Genomic DNA, 27351 nt, shown 5'->3' with positions numbered 1-27351 from the left:
TAAATATTATTTTTTTGTATATCACCTTGCTTCCTGCCGATTGAATATTTAGACTACACAAATGAAGAAGTGACCCATGAGAAAATTTAACCCAACAATATATAATATTACACATAGTGGATATGTGATTTTGTCATGAAGCTTTTTTTTAATTTTCCTCTCCAAATGAATCTACTCACTTCTCACACTACAGTCCCATTAGATAATTTATTTTGGAGCTCGCAGCCACAAAATCCTCAGAGAGACTGCTATGTTATACAAGGCTTGCTTCTCCTCTAACCAGGCTGTTACATCATGTTTTACTACCTCTCATTTGAGATTCCACCCGTCCCCACTCCTTCTCCACCTCATGGGCGAGAAATTATGACTGCTGTCTCAAAGTGAAATGTGTTACAGTGAGACCTCAACTTACGAACTTAATATGTTCCCAGACAGAGTGTGTAAGGCGAAAAGTGTGTATCTCAAAAAGAATGTTCCCATAGGAAACCATTAAAATGGGAATAATCCGTTCCCGGGTTTCCATAAATTATACTTTTGAACTAAATAAGCCTTAAAACTACACACAACATACCTTATTCTATGTATAATAAATGTGCTATTGTATTGCAATGAAAGAAATACAGTGCATTGTATCATAAAGTCACTTTATTTACATTTGTGATGGTCATTGATGGCTTGATGGAATGGCGTTGGAGGTCAAAGGGAATTGCGGTTTGGAAAGAGAGGCACATTACATGAGGACTGTAATTAAAGAAATAAACTGTGCTGTAAAATAAAGTTTTATTTACCTTTTTGATGGTCGTTCATGGCGTATGGAAGGAGTGTGACCTTCCATAAGGACTGTTGGTAACTTAACCTCTGGTGCTGTTTGGTCGTGTGCTTCCGCCGAAGATCACTCCGCCAGCCGTGGTGGGTGTGTATTATGAAAATAGTGATAATTATAAGGTTTAATTTTCATAAATTTGATGTTTGTAAGATGAAACGTTTGTAAGATAAGGTGTTTGTAAGTTGAGGTCTCACTGTATTTAGTTAGCAAAACCGATCAAATACTGATAGTCATGATACTGTGCAAAGATGGCATACAGTGGTTTTAATAAGCCTACATACATTTATTCATTGTAGGGTTTTGTGATATAAAAAAAATAGGATGAGATCATTTCAAAACTCGGAGCTTTAACCTGTAAAACTAAAATTATTTAAAAGGGGATGAGTAGCGTTAATTTTTGTGTGCTGATTGCCATTTTGGAACTTTTGATACTGTAATTCCATCCACCTTGTTTCGGGCCCCAGTTCTGGCAAAGCAAAGCTGCTATTAAGTGTGATGCTGCCACCATCATGTTTCACTTTTGGTAACTTTTCAAAGCAGTTGGGTAAAAAAAAAGAAGCCAATTTAGCTTAATTTGACTGACCCAACTCCTTCTTGGATTGTTTTGCGGAAAATGCAACAAAAGTTTAAAAAAATAACATATTTTCCGGTGTATAAGGCTATATAACTCCATGGAACGTGTACAGTGATACCTTGGCTTACGAACTTAATTGGTTCCCAGACAGAGTGTGTAAGGCGAAAAGTGTGTATCCCAAAAATTAATTTCCCTTAGAAAACCATTAAAATGAGAATAATCCGTTCCCTGGTCCCCGTAAAACATGATTTTCTACTTTCTAATTTTTTTAGCCTTAAAACTACACAAAGTATACCTTATTTTGTGTATATTAAATGTGCTATGGTATTATAATTAAAGAAATAAACTGTACTGTATAATAAAGTCGTTTTATTTACCTTTGTGATGGTTGTTGATGGCTTGGTGGAATGGAGTGGCCGGTTTCATCAGCGTTAAACACTTGATGAGGAACACAGTCTTCTTCTTTCACCATCTTGAGGAATGATCCCTTGTAGGTGCTTTCTCTGCGATAATTTTATCTAGTTCCTCATCAATTGTGTTCTGTTTAGCTGGGTTGATAGCTTTTTGCATCAAGTGTACAGATGGCTTGTGCGGGTTGTTTGTGGAGACTGATTGATGGGATATTTTAACCTTGCAGTCTACACTCTGCCTTTGAACTATCAAAGTTGAAATTCTCACTGTAGTCTGCCTGTCTCTTTAATGTTTAAACCAACCCCACTCACTGCTGCGTTCTTGACCAATCACATGGCTTTAACCGAATACCGGGGAATAGAGGACAAAAACAGTCGGCTGCCGTTTTGTTGTTAGAAGAACGGGCTCGTTCGCGAACGACATATCACTCATTGAGGCAGCTCCGTGTATGAAAAAAGTTCGTATGCCAAGGTAAAGTTCGTATGCCAAGGTAAAATTTTCATAAATGTAAAGTTCGTAAACCGAAAGTTCGTAAGCCAAGGGGTTCGTAAACCGAGGTACCACTGTATAAGGCACACCGCATTATAAGGCGCTAGAATAGAGGAAATTGAGTAATATTTTTCCCACCCGAATAAACAAGTCAAATAGTCACAAATATTTTGCACTTGAATGAAAATATGACCTGGAGCGTCATTCCCGAATTAGTTCGGATGTTGGTTTTTCTTGTGGGGTGGTGCCGATAAAGCGCTGGTCAGACCTCTAGAAATGTTTTCTTCCTTCCACTAGGGGGCAGCATTTGCTTTTTGTACAGACGCCCACAATTGCACCTTATATAACTCCAGACCCATATCATTTAGGAATCAATGTTTTTTTTTTCTAATGAACGAAGAGAGTCTGAGGTTTTTTTTTTTTTACACTGTATTGAATGTTTATGTAGTCCGAAAACCCAATATTCTGCGGGTCCTCCAATTTGAGTGAAAATGACAAAAACCCTGGCACTTGAGTGGACACATTTTTGCACATGTCTGACAGTGAACGAGTTAATTACAAACTACAACTTTGTCTTTGTCTGTCTCTTCATGCCACTGACATACAGTGACAGGCAGAGCAATTAAATGCTTTGAGCACTACTTTGGTTGATGGCAGAAAGTACATACTGTAATTAACCCGTGTATGTACTTTCTCCGCCATTTTTGTCGACGACTTGATTTTACGGTGTGCTCTGAGTTGTTTTTCCAATTTGGTTGTTGCAAACACTGCTTGATGGCGACATGTTTTTGCAGTTTCACTATTGACAAATGCTGTCAGAAAATGCAACAAATTTGACGCCTTTGAGAAATAGTTACCTCACACGCAGGCTTAGTTCATCCGTGGCAAGGAAGATAACACCTTACTTCCTTTATTCTGACTCTCATTAAAGGACAACCGACGCTTCCTGACAAGTTGTGTCCATAATTTGTAAAATCACTTCAAATGACTTCGACTGAGCGTATTTTGCAAAGATTACACGGCATATAGCTATATTTTACGTTTTAAGACTTGCGCTGAATATTCGGGAAGTCTTGTTTTCGAGTTGGTGACGATTCCTGACGTGACGTAACATCAGGAACGGCCCTGACTGAGAAAGCGACACACAATGCATTTTGGGTACTTTGGTCTGAAAACTTCATGTTGATGGCGAAATTAGAAAGAAAACACATAAATAACGTGATGGTGAATCATTGTGTGTTGCACCAAGACTACTATTTGATACTAGTTGACACAAATTCCCAGCAGACAAATCAGCCCATTTCCAAGGGAGCTTGGTCGCCATCTTTTTAATCGATTACAAACATTTATGCTTTCCTCTTCAGAACTATTTTAATCATATTCATAACTGGATGAGTAATCTAATACTTTATATTGCTCACCAGATAGCTAGCTAGCTACATAGCTAATAAATAGCTAGCTAGATAGCCACTTAGCGAGCTAATAAATACCCAATATGTTAATATAATACAATATATAATATAATATATTGATTTATTTAGCGCTTCAACAACATCTGAAGCTTAACACGGACAACTATTATATAGAGAAAATAAAGCAGTCACATTTATTCATTTAGTTAATGATTGAAAATGTTTACCCAGTGTGTACAAGTTGTCAATTGCAGTTTTGTTTTATTTGTTGTTTTTTTGTGGAGGGTGGGGTTCAATTACGTCCCATGAGCAAACCTGTTCAACAAGAAAATCACATTATTATTATTATTATTAGAACCTTAATTAAAGGACAACCGACACCATGTTTTTGTTTCGTAACTGACATCAGAAAAATGTTTTATAGCATCTAAAATACCCAAAACACGCAGGCTGATATTTTTAGTCAAATGCAAAACACAAAGAAAAATGACTTAAAGTGTCCCAAAACAACTTCAAAATGACCTCAGAAATGGCGAGTTTTAGAAGGTCCCGCCCCCTTGTTCATGACGTCACGCCAGGACGTCTTGCCTTGCTCAAGAATCAAAACAATGGCTTCAGATTCGGAGAAGATGCTTTCTTGTTACTCATCCAGTGATGAATATGATTCAAATAGTTCTGAAGAGGAAAGCATAAATGTTTGCAATCGATTAAAGAAGTCCTTGAAAATGCACAAGATGGCGCCCAAGCTCCGTGGTAAATGGGCTGATTTGTCTGCCGGGAATTTGTGTCAACTAGTATCAAATAGTAGTCTTGGTGCAACACACAACGATTCACCATCGCGTTATGTTTTTTCCTTGTAATTTCACCATCAACACGATGTTTTCAGACCAAACAAAGTACCCAAAATGCATTGTGTGTCGCTTTCTCGGTCAGATGCGTTCCAAACATGACGTCACGTCGGGGATCGTCACCAACTCGAAAACAAGACTTCCTGAATATTCAGCGCAAGTCTTAAAACGTAAAATATAGCTATATACGGTGGAAACTTTGTAAAATATGCTCAGTAGAAGTCATTTGGAGTGATTTTACAAATTATGGACACAGCGTCGGTTGTCTTTTAAGCCACTTCATTCGTGAGCCCTATTTGGCCCACATAAAAAAAAAAGCTTCAAAAACAACTCATAGAAAAATGTGTTCATTTTCATCATTATTTTTATCATCCAGTTATGAATATGATTCAAATAGTTCTGAAGAGGAAAGCATACATGTTTGCAATCGATTAAAGAATTTATTCCGTTCCATTTTGAGGCAACATTGGGGGGAAATGTATCACCCAAAAAGAGGCAGAAAATGGCATCCAAGCTCCTCTGAGGAATTAATCAGCCCGTTTCCATAGGCTGATAAAAGCACAAAACCGAGAAAAAAAATCACACTTTTCTTTATTTATCAGTGAACATGGACTCCAAACAGGGATGCACCTTGCTTTCAAACGGCATTTTTTGATCCCATTAAATCCTTGTGAGCTCTATGCCCTATTTTCTTCTCATTATCTCGTTCTTGTCACCATATCAGAAGCCATATGTGGCCACCTTTTCATTGTGACATTGATTTCCTGGTATGTGGCCCCACATGTTAGATGGTGAGATCGCGTCACTCAACAACCAGCCCACATCTGGTTCGCCAGAGTCCAGTTCTTCCTTTGCCACATCTGGGCCATTTTCAGCCCATATGCTTAATTCCCTGCAGTGCTCGCGCAGTGCCACCTGTGCCAGCGTCATGTCGAATATGGGCCAAATGTCTTTGCTACCTGGATATGTGACAGCAGAATTTGGCAGCAGCAGTGTTATGATATGATGTAATTGCTACACACACAAACAGTGGATCGGAAAAAGAATGAATTAAAGGACAACCGACGCCAAGTTGTGTCCATAATTTGTAAAATCGCTTCAAATGACTTCTACGGAGCGTATTTTACAAAGATTCCACCGCATATAGCTATATTTTACGTTTTAAGACTCGCGCTGAATATTCCGGAAGTCTTGTTTTCGAGTTGGTGACGAGTCCTCACGTCACGGAAGGAACCCCCCTGACCGAGAAAGGACACGCTGTAGCAGTCCTTTCATCACCTCAATGCATTTTGCGGTACTTTGTTTGGTCTGAAAATTTCGTGTTGATCCGTGTTGATGGTGAAATTCGAAGGAAAACACATAAATAACGCGATGGTTAATCGTTGTGTGTTGCACCGAACAACTATTTGATATTCGCTGACAAAAATTCCCAGGAGACAAATCAGCCCATTTCCACGGAGCTTTGTCACCATCTTCTGCCTTTTTTGGGTGCTACATTTCTCTCACATAAATCTCACACGGAACAAATTATTTAATCGATTGCAAACATGTATGCTTTCCTCTTCAGAACTATTTAAATCATATTCATAACTGGATGAGTAACAAGAAAGAATCTTCTCCGAATCTGAAGCCATTGTTTTGATTCTAGAGCAGGGGTCTCAAACTTACTTGACCCGAGGGCCGTTGAGGCAGAGTCTGGGTGAGGCTGGGCCGCATCAGGATTTCCAGAAGAAAATCACAGATAAAACATTCCAATGTTCTCAAAATCTTTATTTTTAACACACAAAAAACGAATTAAATGAATAAAAATAAATTAACCAGTCATAAATAAATAAAATAATTATAATGATCATAAGGCAGATGCAGACGACTGAAAAAAACCCCACAGGAAATCAAATTATTTTAATAAAGTTTCAAATGTCTGTATTCACAGTTCTTTAACCTTTAACTTTCTTCACATAAATAAAATATTGAACATGAACTGTCCTAAACATGGCTTCTCTTGCCTACTTGTTCAGCTCCACACACAAATTTCATTCATATCAATCATGCGGGCCGCACTAATATTAATCTTTCATATCAAGGCGGGCCGCAAAATATTTTTTCGTGGGCCGCAGTTGGCCCGCGGGCCGCGAGTTTGAGACCCCTGTTCTAGAGCAAGGCAAGACGTCCTGGCGTGATGTCACGAACAAGGGGGCGGGACCTTCTGAAACACGGCATCTCCGGGATCATTTTGAAGTAGTTTTGGGACACTTTAAAGGACAAGCGACGTCTCCGGACAAGTTGTGTCATCTGAACAAACAGACAAAAAAAAATGGTTACATTTTGCCATTCCATGTTTACATCTTATTTCTATCCTGATTGTAACCAGTGTCAGCATATCCCAGATGACACCGGTGTGTCGCTCCCAGTTAACAAATACCGTCTGGATTATTTGTGGAATCAGACTACCAGGAGAAACACAAAACTTGCAGTGAAAATTTGATGTCCACAGCATTTCAAACAGGAATCTAGCTGGGCTCGGTCGACCTGTACTGTGGTCAAATGTGTGCGCCGTGTTAGCTTGTGAACGCTACTTGCATCTTAATCATCAGTTGTTTTCCTTCCACTGTTCCCCGTGTCATTTTTTTAACACCCTGATGACACGTTTGAATGTAAATGATTTCAGGGAGCTTCAGATAATCACCAGTGCACTGCCAGATCAAATAAGATGTTCACCTTCCATCAAAACATCTTTGATATGGAAAGCAGATATTTGTCATTCTCACATCGGAAAGTTTAAAAGCAATACATTCAAAGTGAGCTGTCTTGAAAGGTGACGTCAATCAACTCTGAGAACACCTGTTGGTTCTGTGATACACATGCGTGTCACTTTGATGGACTGATGTGGCCTTAATAGTCATATACTTTGTATTCCGGACCAATAAAGACAGGACAGTGAGACCTCAACTTACGAACTTAATTGGTTCCCAGACAGAGTGTGTAAGGCGAAAAGTGTGTATCTCAAAAAAAAAAAATCCCATAGGAAACCATTAAAATGGGAATAATCCGTTCCTGGGGTTCCATAAAATATACTTTTCAACTAAATAAGCCTTAAAACTACACACAACATACTGTGTTGTATTGCAATGAAAGAAATACACTGCATTGTATCATAAAGTCACTTTATTTACATTTGTGATGGTCATTGATGGCTTGATGGCTTGATGAAATGGTGTTGGAGGTGGAAGGTCAAAGGGAATTGCTGTTTGGAAAGAGAGGCGCATTACATGAGGACTGTACGTCTGTGTAAGCTCTCAGTCGTACAGGAGTGGTCCATCGATGAGAAGGTTTCTTCAGCCGTCATCTGTACAAAAGTGAAGGTTTCGGACGTTTCGCCTCCTATCCAAGAAGCTTCGTCAGCGAACTAAAGTCTGACTGGTCGTATCGGCCCCAGACCAGTCAGACTTGGATAGGAGGCGAAACGTCCGAAACCTTCACTTTTGTACAGATGACGGCTGAAGAAACCTTCTCATCGATGAGGACTGTAATTAAAGAAATAAACTGTGCTGTAAAATAAAGTTTTATTTACCTTTTTGATGGTCATTGATGGCTTATCAGAATCAGAATCAGAATCATCTTTATTGCCAAGTATGTAGAACACACAAGGAATTTGTTTCCGGTAGAACACGCTGCACTAGTATCGTCGACAAAAAAACTGCTAAGTGGCACTATACAGTTCCATTTTGGCTACTGTTGAAGAGTTCAAAGAGGAGAGTCACCTTCCATAAGGACTGTTGGTAACTTAACCTCTGGTGCTGTTCGGTCGTGCGCTTCCACCGAAGATCACTCCGCCAGCCGTGGTGGGTGTGTATTATGAAAATAGTGCTTATTATAAGGTTTAATTTTCATAAATTTGACGTTTGTAAGACAAAAAGTTTGTAAGATAAGTTGTACAATACACCTGATTCAAATAATCAGATAATCACCAAGCTCTGCGGAAGCCTTACATTGAACCTGCTCATTTGAATCAGGTGTGTTGCAACAAAGAGACTTGGAAAACATACAGGAGGGTGGCCCTCCAGGACCAGGAGTGCCCACCCCTGGTTTAGGGTCAGGGTTAGTGGTTAAGGGGTAGGGTTTAGGGTCAGGGTTAGGGGTTAGGGTTTCGGGGTAGGGTTTTTGGGTTAGGGTTTAGGGGGTAGGGTTAGGTTTGAACTTAGGGTCCTGTTGTGTTTATTATTTTGCTTTGTTGACTATTATGTGAAGTGCTTTGTTACCGCTGAAGCTGTTGTGAAAGCGCTATCTAAATTAGGATATTTTTTATTGGATTGTAATGTCTGTCTATATACACACACACACACATTCGTGGTGCGAGTTTGTGATACTTCTGGGTTGTGTGAACACTGGCACGAATGGCCGCCGCTGCTTACCCGCCGAAAAAAAAATCTTGTGTGAATGACGTTTGTGATAGGGTCTCCCAAAGGTCACGTGCCATTGATTAGCTATCTATTAGCTTGCTAGCTTGCTGGCTTTCTATCTATTTGAGTTATTTCTGGGTTGAGTGAACGCTCACGTGTGTAGCTGTCGCTGCTCACCCACAGAAAAACTTGACCTGTGACTGTAAAGTGACAGGCACTTTTTTTAAGGCGCTTATAAATGAAATGTTATTATTATTATTATTATTATTATTATTATTATTATTATTATTATTTTCCTTTCGGCTCTTCCCTTCAGGGGTTGCCACAGCGAATTATTATTATTATTATTATTATTATTATTATTATTAGCTATATAACTATTGAGCTAGCTAGCTATTAGCTATCTATTAGCTATCTATTAACTAGCTAGCTAGTTTTATATTTGAGTTACTTCCAGGTTGAGTGTGGCTTCCACTTCTCACCCACAGAAAAACGTATCCTGTGTCTGTAAACCTTGACAGTTTTGAAAGGCGCTTATCAATGAAATGTATGATTATTATTATTATTATTATTATTATTATTATTATTATTATTATGAATATAGCTGGCTAGCTAATAGCTAGCTTTCTATCTATTTGAGTTACTTCCAGTTTGCGTGAATACTGGCGCATGTGGCACCTACAGAAAAACTTATCCTGTGACTGTAAGGTGACCTTGGGAGTTTAGAAAGGCGCTTATAAATGGAATACAATACAATACAATACAATACAATCTCTTGATTGAGTCTCCCGGGACGAAGACTGCACAGCGCTGTTGAATTTCCCTCTGCTGGATCTATCCGCCAATACCCGTTGAGTCATAAACTGGTCCGGATCTGGAAAAAGTTAGTAAGCTAGCCAAAAACTCACTCCTTTCCTTCCACGTATGCTGTCTAGAAGGCCCATAACTAGCAGATTCTTATGAAAGAAGGAACCAGCTGGAAGAAGTATGTGTTATCCGCCCGCCTCCAACACTCCCCGGCCCTCTTCACACACTCACAAAAAAAAAACAACACAAAAAACATGTCTTTCATTTTTCTCCTGATTTGACAACCTTCTGTTTTAATTCAACCCGACCGCCTACTGCAGTTTTTCCTATGAGAGATAAAGTTTGAAATTCATGCCTGAGTGCTCAGCTCTCTTTCAATGCGCAACATCTTGTATAATGATGGAAGTATAATGACTCACAGTCATGTACAGATCCTCCCCAAGTTACGAACAAGATACGTTCTGAACGGTCGTTCATAAGTTGAATCGTGAATTGTTTCTTCAGTGTTGTATTTTGTATGGAATGGACGTTTAAAGGACAACCGACGTCTCCGGACAAGTTGTGTCCATAATTTGTAAAATGGCTTCAAATTACTTCTAGCTATATTTTACATTTTAAGACTCGCACTGAATATTCAGGAAGTCTTGTTTTTGAGTTGGTGACGAGTCCGTACGTGACGTCACTAAAGGACCGCGTTTCACCGTAAAAAAAGACGCATTGTAGCGGTCCTTCCATCACGACCTCGTGTTGAACCCAAAAGCTGCCAGAAGATGGCGTCCAAGCGCCATATAAGGAATTTATCAGCCTGTGTAAACGGAGGTGGCCACAGGATGTCTCCATTTTGTGCCTCTTTTTTTCGGTGAGAGATTTTACCACCTCCGCTTCCACAGGCTGATAAATTCCATATATGGAGCTTGGATGCCCTCTTCTGTCGGCTTTTGGGTGCAACACGGTTCTCAGACCAAACATGTACAGCAAAATCCATTGACGTTGATGAAGGACTGCTACAATGTGTCTTTTTTTGGTCAGGGGGCGGTCCTTTCGTGACGTCACGTACGGACGGACTCGTCACCAACTCAAAAACAAGACTTCCTGAATATTCAGAGCGAGTCTTAAAACGTAAAATATAGCTATATGCGGTGGAATCTTATTAAAATACGCCCAGTAGAAGTCATTTGAAGCCATTTTACAAATTATGGACACAACTTGTCCGGAGACGTCGGTTGTCCTTTAAGCGCAAAGGCGGCAACGCATACCTGCGCAGCTGAAAATGTCATTTATAATAAGTAATGATTTCAACTCGCTCATTCCTCATGAACGACCTTTTTAATGCATATATTTTCCCATTTTATAAAGCACATCGGATAGGATGAATGTGTCAAATTCAGTAATATTCGCTCGCATTCAGCATTCATCCCATTAGTTATGTTGGCATCTTTTTGACAGGAGGGTTGGAGTTCATTTCCAGTCATATCGGAAGAAGACAAATGTAGTCGCTATCAACGGTGTCACCAAGTGAGGTACAAGAACAGCAGTTGCGGATACACAACCTGGTAATGGTGCCTTTGGTAGTGAACCATAATTATGGGATTTTTCATGTCGTGTGGACCCTGCACCCAAAAGCCGCCAGAAGAGGGCATCCATGTTTAACTCGTTCACTGCCAGACGTGCTAAAATGTGTGCACTCCAGTGCCAGGGTTTTTGTCATTGTCACTCGAATTCCACAACCCACAGAATATTTAGTTTTAGGACTACATAGACATTGAATACGGCGTTAGAATCCTCAGACCCTCTTCTTTCATCAGAATGAAAAAGTTAATTTCTAAATTATATGGGTCTGGAGTTATATGATCTTGAAATGAGGGCGGCTGTACAAAATACAATGCAATACAGTACATATTGGTTCATATAGTCCGAAGCACGAAATAGGCTTCGGATTGGCTCCCGTGCCGAATATGCAAATTGCCAAACTTTCTTTAGTTTGCTGACAAAGTTTCTTGGATAAGAGGCGATTAGTCCGACACCTTCAAAGAAGTACAGATGACGGCTGAAGAAACCTTTTCATCGATGGACCACTCCTGTACGACTGAAAGCTTACACAGACAATTTGCCAAACGAACGTTTGTTTGGCAACACCGTGACTGTAAAGTGTACTTGAGAATTTTGAAAGGTGCTTAGAAAGAGGAGTCCATGTGGCTTGTAGCGGTTTGCTTGCAGCTTTTACTATATTGAATAAAACAAACATTTGATTTTTAAAAAAATATTATTTTATTTTTATTTATTTAACTTGTCGGCCACTCGGGCCGAGACGTTTTGTAAGTTGTATGCCCGACGTAAAAGTCGTATGCCTTTGGCCTCCGGGCAGACGTTATTTCAAACACTGCTTATACAATGGAAAATATGGTAATCTGGAGTTTTTCTTTTTTTCCCTTGCTTTATTGTCAAATATGCTAATATGCATGACATACAGCACAGATGAAATTACTGTCCTCTCGGACCCAGCATGCAAGGCACTTATAATTACTTAACAAACATAAACATAAAAACTCCACAATTTGCCGGGAGAGGGGAGCCGCTGCGTGTTCACGCGCCGCCATCTTGGGGATTTTTTATTTTTTTTAAATAACAAATATGACAACACAAAGACACAGAGTCATTCATTCTTCAGGACTTGCTGTACCCTCTTTGTGATGACATGAAGCAGTTCTAGTTGAAAGAGGAGAGGATCAAAGCATCCATGTCAGCAGTGGATCAGGGACGTCATGGTGGAATTTGTACGTCTACTACAAGCTAAATGTTGAAAGCAAACACAAAGCTGTAGCATCCATTGAAGAAAAGACATTGTGTCACATCTCCTGTCCCACATAAATCCGCTTCAATTCCAAGCCGCGACAGTTCCACATACGCATTGGCGCTCTGCGCTGACACTGCTTTCTTCTTATCGCGGGCTCCTCAAGCCATGCATCCATCCAACCGCAGACTGTCCAACAGCACTGACCTTTCCACTGAACAAAGCGGGGCTGTGAAGATGCTGCCCATTACAGTTGCAAAAAAGCACAATGGCCCCAAAGCTGTCCAGCGATGGTAGTCAAATGGCTCCGACATTCCTCCCATTCAAAAACAGTACTGGCATATTCATTTGTAATTTATTTCAGAAAAGTTGCCAGAAAAAGAAAACATTTTAATTTTTCAAAGTTTATGTGTGCCTATCAGGGGATATTAAGGGCATACATTGCACCAATGATTATATACAGTGAGACCTCAACTTACGAACTTAATTGGTTCCCAGACAGAGTGTGTAAGGCGAAAAGTGTGTATCTAAAAAAAATCCCATAGGAAACCATTAAAATGGGAATAATCCGTTCCCGGGGTTCCATAAAATATACTTTTCAACTAAATAAGCCTTACAAATATATATATATATTATTATATTATTATTATTATATATTATTATATATATTATTATTTATTGCTTTATGCATGATTTTACTGTTTTGTGTGTTGTCTTTGTTGTAAAGTGTCCTTGAGTGTTCAGAAAGGCGCTTGTAAATTAAATGTATTATTATTTATTTATTACAACATACCTTATTCTATGTATAATAAATGTGCTATTGTATTGTAATTAAAGAAATACAGTGCATTGTATCATAAAGTCACTCTATTTACATTGGTGATGGTCATTGATGGCTTGATGGAATGGCGTTGGAGGTCGAAGGTCAAAGGGAATTGCTGTTTGGAAAGAGAGGCGCATTACATGACGACTGTAATTAAAGAAATAAACTGTGCTGTAAAATAAAGTTTTATTTACCTTTTTGATGGTCGTTGATGGCTTATGGAAGGAGAGTCACCTTCCATAAGGACTGTTGGTAACTTAACCTCTGGTGCTGTTCGGTCGTGTGCTTCCGCCGAAGATCACTCCGCCAGCCGTGGTGGGTGTGTATTATGAAAATAGTGCTCATTATAAGGTTTAATTTTCATAAATTTGACGTTTGTAAGACGAAAAGTTTGTAAGTTGAGGTGTTTGTAAGTTGAGGTCTCACTATATATATATATTTTTAGCATTTAATACATTACTATCAATGCTATAAAGACCTTCCAAGGAAGTGAAAGGCACACATTCCACAGCAAGCATTTCAAAGGAAAAAACAATTCCGCGTCAGCCCACGTTACGTAATCGTCATTCCCTTTACGTCTGTACTGTTTTGTCTTTCCTCCCATTTCTTTCCACTTACAGTACAAAGTCAAGTTTTCCTTCCTGGGCCTGGCTCCTCCTTCCCCACCGCTTCTCAGCTCAGTATAAGAGAACTCCGGGACCCAGTCAGCCTTGAAACGCCTTGATCTCTGCAATCTGCTCCCTTTTTCTTCCCTAGATTTGCGCCGCGATGTCCTCAGCAATGACTTCGGGTGAGTCCAGCAGCTATATGAGCCATTAGTTTTCAAGTGGTGCACTGATGGGGATCAGATAGCCATTTAAAGAAGAGGCAGACACCAATAGAAGCGTTCTGAGAGAAGCCTTACGCTATATTTGACGTTCTTCAAACCGATTTCTAGCCAGTCACATCATATTTAAGGAAAAACTGTTGACATTTTGCTCAACTTTGTCTTTTGTTTTCACTGTCACGGCCGTAATGTTTCATAGGTCCGCTTTTGTTTTTATTTGCACAATCGTGATTCAACAAGTACAGACTTTTTTTACCTTTTTATATTATGGGTATTATATTTAAAGGACAACCAACATCATTTTTTTTGTTTCCTAACTGACATTAGACAAACGACCATTGCTACGTTTGGCTAAGGGTGTTTCTGTGTTGTCTAAGCAACGGTCTCAGACAATAGAAGAGGTTGAAAAAGAATCTGTTGGATTAACGAAAAGCAGCTAGCGGGGGACATTGTGAGTGAGGGTATTATCGCAGAGAAAGCACGGCAACTTCACTCTTATATCATCAAGAGGCAACGACATCAACAACCATCACAAAGGTAAATAAAACGACTTTATTATACCGTACAGTTTATGTCTTTGATTACAATACAATAGCACATTTATTATACATGAAATAGGTATATTTTGTGTAGTTTTAAAGGACAACCGACACCATTTTTTTTTGTTTCCGAACAACAACTGAAGCGGACAACTATCACATAAAGGAAAAAAAGCAGTCACATTAATTCATTTATTTCATGATTGAAAATGTTTTTTTTTTACTCAATGTTTAGAAGTTGTCAGTTGCAGTTTTGGTTTTGTAGTTTTTTTTTTGTGTTGGGGGGGTTCAATTACATCCCATGAGCAAACCTGTTTAACAAGCAAATCGCGTTATTATTATTATTAGAACCTTAATTAAAGGACAACCGTTTTATAGCATCTAAAATACCCACAACACACAAGCTGATATTTTTAGTCAAATGCAAAACACCAATAAAAACTACTTCAAAATGATCTAGGAGATGGTGAGTTTCAGAAGGTCCCGCCCCCTTGTTCGTGACATCACGCCAGGAAGTCTTGCCTTGCTCTAGAATCAAAACAATGGCTTCAGATTCGGAGAAGATGCTTTCTTGTTACTCATCCAGTTATGAATATGATTCAAATAGTTCTGAAGAGGAAAGCATACATGTTTGCAATCGATTAAAGAAGTCCTTCCGGATCATTTTGAGGCGTCTGTACTCTAATGTAGCGTCCCAGAAAATGCACAAGATGGCGCCTACGCTCCGTTGGAAATGGGCTGATTTGTCTGCTGGGAATTTGTGTCAACTAGTATCAAATAGTAGTCTTGGTGTAACGCACAACGATTCACCATCGCGTTATTTATGTTTTCCTTCTAATTTCGCCATCAACACGGATCAACACGAAGTTTTCAGACCAAACAAAGTACCCAAAATGCATTGTGTGTCGCTTTCTCGGTCAGGGGCGTTCCTGACGTGACGTCAGGTAAGAAATCATTACCAACTCGAAAGCAAGACTTCCTGAATATTCAGCGCGAGTCATAAAATGGAAAATATCGCTATATGCGGTGGAATCTTTGTAAAATACGCTCAGTAGAAGTCATTTGAAGAGATTTTACAAATTATGGACACAACTTGTCCGCTGGCGTCGGTTGTCCTTTAAATTCCAAAAGGATTTACCACCACACAGGAGCGTTTTCTTCTCATCGAGGAAATCAGAAATGCTCTTATTTTGAAATGTTGGATCGTATTTGCACAAAATTGGTTGACGTTCCAGTTTTGCTTTTAACAGTTTTAACCCTCAAAACACCAGTGGTGATATTTAAAAAAAAAACACCGCTTACTAGCGCTTATATAAAAAAAAAAGTCTGTAATCATAACAATAATACATTTAATTTCCAAGCGCCTTTCAGAACACCCAAGGACAGTTTACAATTAAAAGAACAATATACAGAACAATAAAACCATAAATAAATGATAAATAATAAAATAGCTCATTTAAACTAAACTGCGAATGCAATTTCAAACAAAAATGACATTTCCTCCACGCGCTAACATTCTTCGCTAATTCGTGTCACATTTTCCATTCAGACTTTGAGCTGGATCTGCATGATCTGTTAAAAGAGTTCCAGGATGTGGTGAAGGAGCTGCAGGCCCCCCCTCAAAGCAACTTCCATGCATACCAGCACGTGCTGATGGAGGCCAAGAGCCGCACGGCACTGGGGGACGACAGCGGGGTGGAAGACTCTGATTACAGTAAGAAAAAAAGATCAACCTCTAAAATTCAATCTTGATGTGTGTGGGAAGAATAGTTTGCTTTTATAATCCCTCTAAAATTTGTCCATTTAATTTGGATTGGATTGAATTAACCTTTATTCGTCTCGCAGTGGAGACATTTACATTTCACAGCAGCAAATTAATGGAAGGAAGAGGACAGGAAAGGAAGAAGTAGAAAAACAAAATACAGGAGCTGCTGTAAAGGCAGCCACTCTCTCTGCACCATCTTGAAGTCCCTGATCCACTGCTGAAAAGAACGTTTTGATCCTCCCCACTTTCATCTAGAACTGCTGACTCTCTGTGTCTTTCTGTTGTCATATTATTTGTTATTTCATTTTGTTTGTTATTTTTACTTTATGTTACTTCCAGGTTTAGTGAACGCTCGCGCGTGTGGCTGCCGCTGCTCACCCGCAAAAAAAATATCCTGTGACTGTAAAGTGTCCTTGACAGTTTTGAAAGGCGCTTATAAACGAAATGTATTATTATTATTGGATTGGATTGGATTTGCCTTTATTAGTCTCACAGTAGAGAAATTATTATTATTATTATTATTATTATTATTATTATTATTATTATTATTATTATTATTAAAATAAAATAATATGACAACGCAAAGACACAGTCATTCGATCTTAAGCACTTTCTGCACTCTCTTTGTTGTATGAAGCAGTTCTAGATGAAACAGTGTCCTTTTCACCAGTGGATCAGCGACCCCATGGTGAAATGTGCGCGTCTGTTACCCAGCTAAATTTTGAAAGCAAACACGAAGCTGTAGCACCCATTGACAAAAAGAAATTGTCTTACATCTGTCCCACGTAAATCCGCTTCAATTCCAAGCTGCGGACTGTCCAACAGCGCCGACCTTTCCGCTGAACAAAGCGGGGCTGTGAAATAGCTGCCCTTTACAGGTGCAAAAAAAAGCACAATCACCCCAGAGCTGTCCAGCGATGACAATCAAATAGCACCGACATTCCTTCCAAATCAAAAACGGTGCTGGCATATTCGCGCTGCCAAAAAGGTGCAACCGTCTCCTCCCTTGATGAATGTCGTGGCCAAAAATGCTCTTATTTTGAAATGTTGGATCGTAATTGCACAAAAATAGGTTGACGTTCCAGTTTTGCTTCATTGGTGATATTTAAAAAAACACAGCTTACTAGCGCTTATATAAAAAAAGTAAATGATGAATTTCTTTGTTGATTTTTCAGCCAAAATGGCTTTGATGGAATTAGGACGGGACCAAACAAACATGACACATCATGTACATGTATAGTAAATACTGCATATGTTGTGGTTAGCGAGTGCAGTCTTCTAAGTGCTAATTGTTGTTCATCGCAGGCAGTGACGCGTCTCTGGGTAATAGTTTGAACGCCAGCGAGGAAGAGCTCCACACAGCAGGATTAACGCCGCTACCAAAAGGTATACAGATGCAGATCTCCGTCATGTTCGCGCTTCTTATCGCTGTGATCACTATCATGTTTTGCAGCTCAAGCGGGTGTTGTATTGCTTTTTTTGGTTATATATATATTTTTTTTTTTAACACAACAGCATCTCATTATGGATGCGCTGTCTCCTGCAGGCTCTTTTGTGCCATGTCATAGTGCTTTATCTCATACCTATCAACCTGCGAGACACTGTGAGCTTACTAACGGCTCCATTTTTCCTTAATTCCTATAAGCGTGTGTAATATTTCATCGTGCAATTTTATGAACAAAATTTCACATGTAAACATGAATACAGTGATACCTCGGTTTACGAACCCCTTGGCTTACGAACTTTTCAGTTTACAAACGTAACATTTATGACAATTTTACCTTGGCGTACAAACTTTTTTCATCCACGGAGCCGCCTCAATGAGTGATGTGTCGTTCACGAACCAGCCCATTCTTCTAACAACAAAATGGCAGCCGACTGTTTTTGTCCTCTATTGCCCGCCCACAGTCTTCGGTTAAAGCCACGTGATTGGTCAAGAACAAAGCAGTGAGCGGGGGTGGTTTAAACATTAAAGAGACAGGCGGACGACAGTGAGAGAGTTTCAACTTTGATAGTTCAAAGGCAGAGTGTAGACTGCAAGGTTAAAATAGCCCATCAATCAGGTTCCACAAACAACCCGCACAAGCCATCTGTACACTCGATGCAAAAAGCTATCAACCCAGCTAAACAGAACACAATTGATGAGGAACTAGATACAATTATCACAGAGAAAGCACCTACAAGGGATCATTCTTCAAGATGATAAAAGAAGGTTACGTTCCTCATCAAGTGTTTAATGCTGATCCGTTCATCAACTACCATCACAAAGGTAAACAAAACGACTTTATTATACAGTACAGTTTATTTCTTTAATTATAATAACAGCACATTTATTATACATAAGGTATATTTTGTGTTGTTTTAAGACTTAGAAAATTTTGTTTTATGAGGAGCTGGGAACGGATTATGCTCATTTTAATGGTTTCCTATGGGAAATACATTTTTGGGATACACACTTTTCACCTTACACACTCTGCCTGGGAACCAATTAAGTTCGTAAACCAATGTATCACTCTATTCTGTTATGTTATGTTATGTTATGTTATGTTATATTAATTATATTTTCCTTGTCTAATAGCAGTTCATCTGATAGTCTGTTACTTCACAGCAGTTGTTCCAATGGAAATGCCAAAGCTGTGCTTCAAAACCTTTTCCATTGCTCTGTTTCTTTTTCCTTCTCTCTATTTTTCTAATTCCTTTACTCTCTGTCCTCTTTTCGCAGCCAAGATGGGAGACACGAGGGAGCTGGAGAGCTTTATTGATGTGTTGGACCGGGAACTTGCTGGTGTGTAGTTAAGGAAATTAGAGCTTCCTTCACTCAATCTTTTTTTTTTTTGGGGTATTATTTCTTGACATACTTAGACACAAAAAGCTGCAATGGTGGTGGGCGAACTCACGTACAGTGATACCTCCGCTTTAGCTCATGAACTTTTCGCTTTACGAACATTAAATTCGCAAGAATATAATCTTGGCTTCATTAGCCAAGATTCTAGTTTTTGGCGGACGAACCAAACCACACAGTCGACTAGTGCAGACGTGGTTTGTTATCGAGTCGAGTACTTTTGCTGTTATGTGACCGAAAAAGACCCTACCACAGGCTAGTGTTCAGCCGAAGAGGACACACAACAAAATTACGGTCGAGCAGAAGAACGAGATCATCGAAAAACACGAATGAGGTGTGAGTTTGTGTGACTTAGCGCCCCAGTACCAGTACGCTAAGTCGACCATTGCTACGTGTAGCTAAGGTTGTTTCCGTGTTGTCGAAGCAACGGTCTCAGGCAATAGAAGAGGTTGAAAAAATTCTGTTGATTTAGATTCACGAAAAGCAGCTAGCACGGGACATTGTGAGTGAGGGTATTATCGCCGAGAAAGCACGGCGGCAACTTCATCAACTATCATTAAAAGGCAACTTCATCAACGACCATCACAAAGGTAAATAAAACGACTTTATTATCCAGTAGTTTATTGCTTTATTTACAATACAATAGCACATTTATTATACATAAAATAGCGTTACAGTAAAGTCTCGTTATATCGATATTGGATATATCGATAGTCCCGGTTATATCGATACTATTTCTATGCACGCACGGAGAAAATTACATGCAAACAGGGTCGGATATATCGATAGTCCCGGTTATATCGATATTTTTTCGGACTCCCTTGAATATCGATATAACGAGACTTTACTGTATTTTCTGTAGTTCTAAGGCTTATTTAGTAGAAACTTGTGTTTTATGGGGACCTGGGAACGGATTAGTCTCATTTTTAATGGTTTCTTATGGGAAATAAATGTTTGGCAGACGAACTTTTCGCCTTACACACACTTTCTGGGAACCAATTAAGTTCGTAAACTGAGGTATCACCGTACATAATGTCCCATCTTCATTCTCTGAGTACCTCTTGCGTTTCTTATTTAGCGAAGTTATCAGGTAGTCAATTGTTTGTTTGCATGGATAGATTGCAAGGAAATTGGTAAGAGGTGTAAAAGTGGTGGTGAGTGGCCTCTCTGAAGGAGGCTTTTTGCACTTCAGGTAGCTTTGATGTGTTGGCCGTGGAAAATTTGAAGAGGCCGCTACTAGCGCAAAACTCCATTTGAAGTGATGGGATTTGGAAGTGGTAGGAATAGAGACATTAGTCAGTCACAGAAGAAAAGACAAATAAATGATTATTTTTGGGAAGCCAATGCAGACCAATCAGAATCATCATTATTGGCTAAGTAGAACACACAAATTAGTCTCCGGTAGAACATGCTGGTACTAGTATCATCATAAAAAAAAATGCTCAAAAGAAACGACAGTGATACCTTGGCTTACGAACTTAATTGGTTCCCAGACAGAGTGTGTAAGGCGAAAAGTGTGTATCCCAAAAATCAATTTCCCATAGGAAACCATTAAAATGAGAATAATCCATTCCCAGGTCCCCTTATTTTATGTATAATAAATGTGATATGGTATTATAATTGAAGAAATAAACTGTACTGTATAATAAAGTCATTTTATTTACCTTTGTGATGGTCGCTTATGGTTTGATGGAATGGAGCGACCGGTTTCATCAGCATTAAACACTTGATGAGGAATGCCTTCTTCTTTCACCATCTTTAGGAATGATCCGTTGTAGGTGCTTCCTGTCATAATTTTATCTAGTTCCTCATCAATTGTGTTCTGTTTAGCTGGGTTGATAGCTTTTTGCATCAAGTGTACAGATGGCTTGTGCGAGTTGTTTGTGGAGCCTGATTGATGGGATATTTTAACCTTGCAGTCTACACTCTGCCTTTGAACCATCAAAGTTGAAACTCTCTCACTGTCGTCTGCCTGTCTCTTTAATGTTGAAACCACCCCCCTCACTGCTACGTTCTTGACCAATCACATGCCTTTAACTGAAGGCTGGGGGCGGGGAATAGAGGACAAAAACAGTCGGCTGCCATTTTGTTGTTAGAAGAACGGGTTCATTCGCGAACGACACATCACTCGAGGCAGAAAAATGTTCGTATGCCAAGGTAAAATTTTCATAAATTTAACGTTCGTAAACCGAAAAGTTCGTAATCCAAGGGGTTCGTAAACTGAGGTATCACTGTATTTCTTGATTTCTAGTGAGAAGAGTCAGTTTAGACTTTTAACCTTCACATTTCAAGTAAATCCAAACTCAAGCAAGTCAAATGTGACTTTGTATCAAATCTTGCTCAGTCACAACATATATTGGCTTGATACGCATTTCATCTGTTCAATACCATCCGCGATGGATGAAAAGCCAGATGACAAATCTCATGAATATGCAACACTGAAGATGATTTTTCTTCTTCTGTGAGCAGCAGAGCATGGTTATTTCATGACAAGCGCTGTCATCACACAAAATTTATGAATATTACAAATAAATCATTTCACCCCTTTAACTCATTCACTGATGTGCAAAAATGTGTCCACTTCAGTGCGTTTTTGTCATTGCCACTCAAATTTCAGGACCCACAGAATATTGAGTTTTAGGACTATATAAGCATTCAATACACTGTAAGAAACCTAAGACTCCCTTCTTTCATTATTAAAAAAAAAGGAGTTAATTCCTAAATTGGAGTTATCTGACTTTGAAAGGGGGGCAGCTGTACAAAATACAATATAATACATAGTACATGGCTGTACATGGTTTATATAGCACTTTAACAACAGCTGAATCTGGAAAAAAAAACATGCAAAAAAAGGGAAATGCTGCCCCCTCGTGTAAGGGAAAAAAAAAAATCATTTCCAGAGGTCTGACCAGCGCTTTACCGGCACCTCAGCAAGAAACAACAAAATCTGAACTAATTCGGGAATGGCGCTCTACGTCATATTTTCGATTCCCAAATAAATTTGTTAGCTATCTAATCGCTAGGTATTAGCTATCTATTTGCTAGCGATTAGCTAGCTATTAGCTAGCGCTATTTGCTAGCTAATAGCTATCTATTCGCTAGTTATTGGCCATCTATTCGCTATCTATTCACTGGCTATTAGCTATATTCGCTAGCTAGCTTGCTATCTATTTGAGTTACTTCCTGGTTGAGTGAACGCTGCTGCGTGTGGCTGCCGCTACTCACCAACAGAAAAAAAACATATCCTGTGACTGTAAAGTGACCATAAAAGTTTTAAAAGGCGCTTATATATGAAATGTATTATTATTATTATTATTATTATTATTATTATTATTATTATTATTATCTAGCTGGATACCTATTAGCTATATAGCTATCTATATAGCTAGCTAGCTATCTATTAGCTATATTTCTAGCTTTCTATCTATTTGAGTTTCTTCCAGGTTGAGTGAACGCTGCCGCGTGTGGCTGCTGCTGCTCACCCACAGAAAAAAAACTCATCCTGTGACTTTAAAGTGACCTTAAGAGTTTTGAAAGGCGCTTATTAATGAAATGTATTATTATTATTGTTATTGTTATTATCTAGATATCTATTATCAATATAGCTATCTAGCTAGCTATCTATTAGCTATATTGTTAGCTTTCTATCTATTTGAGTTACTTCCAGGTTGAGTGAGCGCTGCCACACGTGGCTTCCACTTCTCACCCACAGAAAAAACTTATCCAGTGTCTGTAAAGTGACCTTGAGAGTTTTGAAAGGCGCTTATAAATGAAATGTATTATTATTATTATTATTATCTATATAGCTATCTAGCTAGCTATTGGCAGTGAATGAGTTAACTTCTAACCACTCATTTTATTCCACACATTGGCCTGAAATCCAATATGCCTCTCCTCATCCGCCTTCTGAGCATCTTCCTAAATCTCTTTTTTTTTTAATCGCAGAGATGTGAAAAGCTCCGTCGAGGAGGAGGAGAAAAACAGTCTGCTGTGGGGGCGACATGGCCGACGTCCTTGTCTGCGATGTACCTTGGAGCATCGTCTTCAAGATGTGTTGACATACATCTGTCCGGCTGAACAAGTGTGCCTGCAGTCCCCCCCCCCCCCCCCAAATATAATAATAATACATTTAATTTCTAAGCGCCTTTCAAAACTCTCAAGGTCACTTTACAGTCACAGGATCAGTTTTTTTTTTCTGTGGGTGAGCAGCGGCAGCCACATGCGCCAGTGTTCACTCAACCTGGAATAACTCAAATTGATAGAAAGCTAGCTCGCTAATAGCCAGTTAATAAATAAATTATTAGCGCAATAGATAGCTAGACAGCTAACGAGATAGCTAGCTCGAAAGATAGCCAGAAAGATAGCTAATAGATGGCCAATAGATAGCTTGCTAGATAGCCAGCCAGTTAGTTAAATAGATCACTAATAGATAGCCAGCTAATGGATAACAAATAGCTAGCTAGCTAGATAGCCAGCTAGATAGCTAGCCAGCTATATAGCTAGCTAATAGATAGTTTTTTTTTATCGCAGCCAGTTCATTAAATAGATAACTAATACATAGCCAGCTAATAGATAAGTAATAGCTAGCTAGCTAGGTAGCCACCTAGATAGCTAACTAGATAGCTAGCTGGATAGCTAGATAGATAGCTAATAGATAGCCAATAGATAGCTTTTTTATCGCAGCCAGTTAGTTAAATAGATAACTAATACATAGCCAGCTAATAGATAACTAATAGCTAGGTAGCCAGCTAGATAGCTAGCTAATAGCTAGCTAGCTAGATAGCTAACTAGATAGCTAGATAGATAGCTAATAGGTATTCATAAATTTAAAGTCACAGGATATGTTTGTTTTCTGTGGGTGAGCAGTGGCAGCCACACGCCACTCAACGCGGAAATAACTCAAATAGATAGCAAGCTTGCTAGCTAATGAATAGATAACGAATAGCTAGCGAATAGATAGCTAATAGCTCACGAATAGATAGCTATTCTTTAGTGAATAGATAACTAATGAATTTATTCTGGAATTGAAAGAATAACGCCATTCCCAAATTTGTTTGGGTTTTGTTTTTTTTATTGCTTGCTTATGGCAATGTTTTTTTTCTTTTCCACAAGCGAGAAGCATTTCAATTTTGTCCATGTTAGCGCTTGTTAGCAGCTGTTGCTAAAGCGCTGTATAAACAATTTTTTTCCACATTTGGAAAAGACTGTAAAGTGACCTTGAGAGTTTTGAAAGGCGCTTATAAATTAAATGTATTATTATTATTATTACAATTTCTTATCCGCAAATAAATCAACAAATGTTTGGGTGCCGATAAAGCGCTGGCCATGGCCTCCTGCAATGTTTTTTTTTTCTTTTCCACAAGGGGGCAGCAATTCCATTTTTCCCATGTTAGCGCTTTGTTCCAGCTTCATGTGCTATATAAACCAATTGCATTGTATTTTGGACATCTGCCCTCATTTCAAGTTCATATAATTCCAGACCCATATCATTTAGGAACTAACTCTTTTTTTCTGATGAAACTAGAGAGTCTTAGGTTTCTAACGCTGCGTTGAATGTTTATATAGTCCTAAAACTCAATATTCTGTGGGTCCTGGAATTCGAGTGACAATGACAAAAACCCTGGCACGGGAGTGGAGATATTTTTGCACATCGTCTGGCAGTGAATGAGTTAACTTTAAGTCCCTGCTGTGTAAGATGAAAATGTAATTTATATTCTGTTATTTTCACTGTACAGTTCTTGGTATTGCTCTTTTTGTATCAAATGTCATGAAGGTGAATGCATGTCATGTATTAAATAAAATAAAATGTTCGGACGTTTTGCCTTTTTCTGCCCTTTAAAAGACAACCGACGCCTCCGGACAAGTTGTGTCCATAATTTGTAAAATCACTTCAAATGACTTCTACTGAGCGTATTTACAAAGATTCCACCGCATATAGCTATATTTTACATTTTAAGACTCGCGCTGAATATTCCGGAAGTCTTGTTTTTGAGTTGGTGACGAGTCAGTACGTGACGTCACTGAAGGAACGCCCCTGACCGAGAAAGCGACACACAATGCATTTTGGGTACTTTGTTTGATCTGAAAACTTCGTGTTGATGGCGACATTAGAAGGAAAACTCATAAATAACGCGATGGTGAATCGTTGTGTGTTGCACCAAGACTACTATTTGATACTAGTTGACACAAATTCCCAGCAGACAAATCAGCCCATTTCCAACGGAGCTTGGGCGCCATCTTGTGCATTTTCTGGGACGCTACATTGAAGTCCTGACGGCTCGAAATGATACGGAAGGACTTCTTTAATCGATTGCAACCATGTATGCTTTCCTCTTCAGAACTATTTGAATCATATTCATAACTGGATGAGTAACAAGAAATCTTCTCAGAATCTGAAGCCATTTGTTTTGATTCTCAAGGCAAAACATCCTGGCGTGACGTCACGAACAAGGGGGCGGGACCTGAAACTGGCCACTCCCGGTTTCAAATTGAAGTAGTTTTTACACACTTTGTCATTTTTATTGGTGTTTTGCATTTGACTAAAAATATCATACTGCGTGTTTTGGGTATTTTAGATGCTATAAAACGTTTTTTTTTTTTTCCGATGTCAGTTAGGAAACAAAAAATTGGTGTCGGTTGTCCTTTAAGATGATATCAAACGATTTTGTTTCTAATAGAAAGTATGACATTTGTTGGATACATTTTAATACCAGCACAAACATTTTAAACGTAAACTTGACAACAACAAAAAAAACAACATTCAACGTGGCTTCACCTTTGCCGAGGTTTGATTTTTATTGTTTTATTTTATAACAAAGCAGACGTTTGATGTCTTCTGCAAACCCCCGTCAACCATTTTTTTTGTCATTGTGTGCGCTGTACTTTGGCTTCCTGTATGTGTGTTGCGATGTTGCTTTGAGTTTCACTTCTATCAGCACATCAGGAAAAGCCACACATTTTAGCTCAGGCAGGCGGAGAAGAGGAAGTGCGTCAACAACAATGCATGTTATAACTTTTTTTTTTTTTTCTGCAACCCGCTGGAGGCTGCGACCTCGGATCCAACTCTGGAGACAGACTCTTCTTATGAGGGTGTAATGATGTCAAGTTAGATGAACAAAAAAAAACAAAAAAAAACAGTAACATCACAACTACAGAAAAACACATTTGGAGAAATCACACAATGTTTGCAACAGAAATCTTCTGTTCAACATTTTGTTCCCAAAGAATTGATGAGAAGGTATCTATCTATCTGAATAGCTAGCTAGCTAGCTGTCTATCTATCTATTTACCCATACATCTATCTATTGAGCTGGCTGGCTAGCTAGCTGGCTATCTATAGAGGTGTCTAGTTAGCTAGCTATCTATCAAGCTAGCTATCAAGCTAGCTAGCTGGCTCGCTATCTATCTATCTATCTATCTATCTATCTAAATAGCTAGCTAGGTGTCTATCTATATTTACCCATTCATCTATCTATTGAGCTGGTTATCTATTGAGCTGGCTAACTCGGTAGCTGGCTATCTATCAAGCTAGCTAGCTAGCTGGCTCGCTAGCTGTCTATCTATCTATCTATCTATCTATCTATCTATCTATCTATCTATCTATCTATCTATCTATCTATCTATCTATCTATCTATCTATCTATCTAAATAGCTAGCTAGGTGTCTATCTATATTTACCCATTCATCTATCTATTGAGCTGGCTAGCTAGGTAGCTGGCTATCTATCGAGGTGTCTAGTTAGCTAGCTATCAAGCTAGCTATCTAGCTAGCTATGTAGCTAGCTGGCTCGCTATCTATCTATCTATTTAACTAAACAGCTAGCTAGCTGTCTATCTATCTATTTACCCATCCATCTATCTATTGAGCTGGGTATCTATTGAGCTGGGTATCTATTGAGCTGGCTAGCTAGGTAGCTGGCTATCTATCAAGGTGTCTAGTTAGCTAGCTATCTATCAAGCTAGCTAGCTGGCTCGCTATCTGTCTATCTATCTATCTATC

General features: G+C 39.0%; 1 protein-coding gene across 2 annotated transcripts; it reads left to right on the top strand.

Moving 5' to 3' along the window:
• The first annotated feature begins 14008 nt into the window (after window positions 1-14008).
• On the top strand, window positions 14009-25172 carry LOC148901101 (regulator of cell cycle RGCC). Of its 2 annotated transcripts, XM_089020022.1 has the most exons (5): window positions 14012-14171; window positions 16296-16460; window positions 17817-17897; window positions 19234-19296; window positions 23299-25172. In XM_089020022.1, exons 1-5 carry the CDS (start codon window positions 14150-14152, stop codon window positions 23304-23306), a joined length of 339 nt encoding a protein of 112 aa, XP_088876148.1. In that variant the 5' UTR covers window positions 14012-14149; the 3' UTR covers window positions 23307-25172. The 2 variants fall into 2 exon arrangements, with proteins under 2 accessions (XP_088876157.1, XP_088876148.1); XM_089020031.1 differs by lacking the exon at window positions 23299-25172 and having other exon boundaries at window positions 14009-14171; window positions 19234-19304.
• The last annotated feature ends 2179 nt before the right edge of the window (window positions 25173-27351 follow it).

The sequence above is a fragment of the Hippocampus bargibanti genome, linkage group LG02, assembly GCF_051943395.1.
Source record: "Hippocampus bargibanti isolate YZ-2025 linkage group LG02, ASM5194339v1, whole genome shotgun sequence".
NCBI classification, from domain to species: Eukaryota; Metazoa; Chordata; class Actinopteri; order Syngnathiformes; family Syngnathidae; genus Hippocampus; species Hippocampus bargibanti.
Note: the sequence above shows the minus strand (reverse complement) of the source record. Positions and strands in the feature narration are given on the sequence as shown.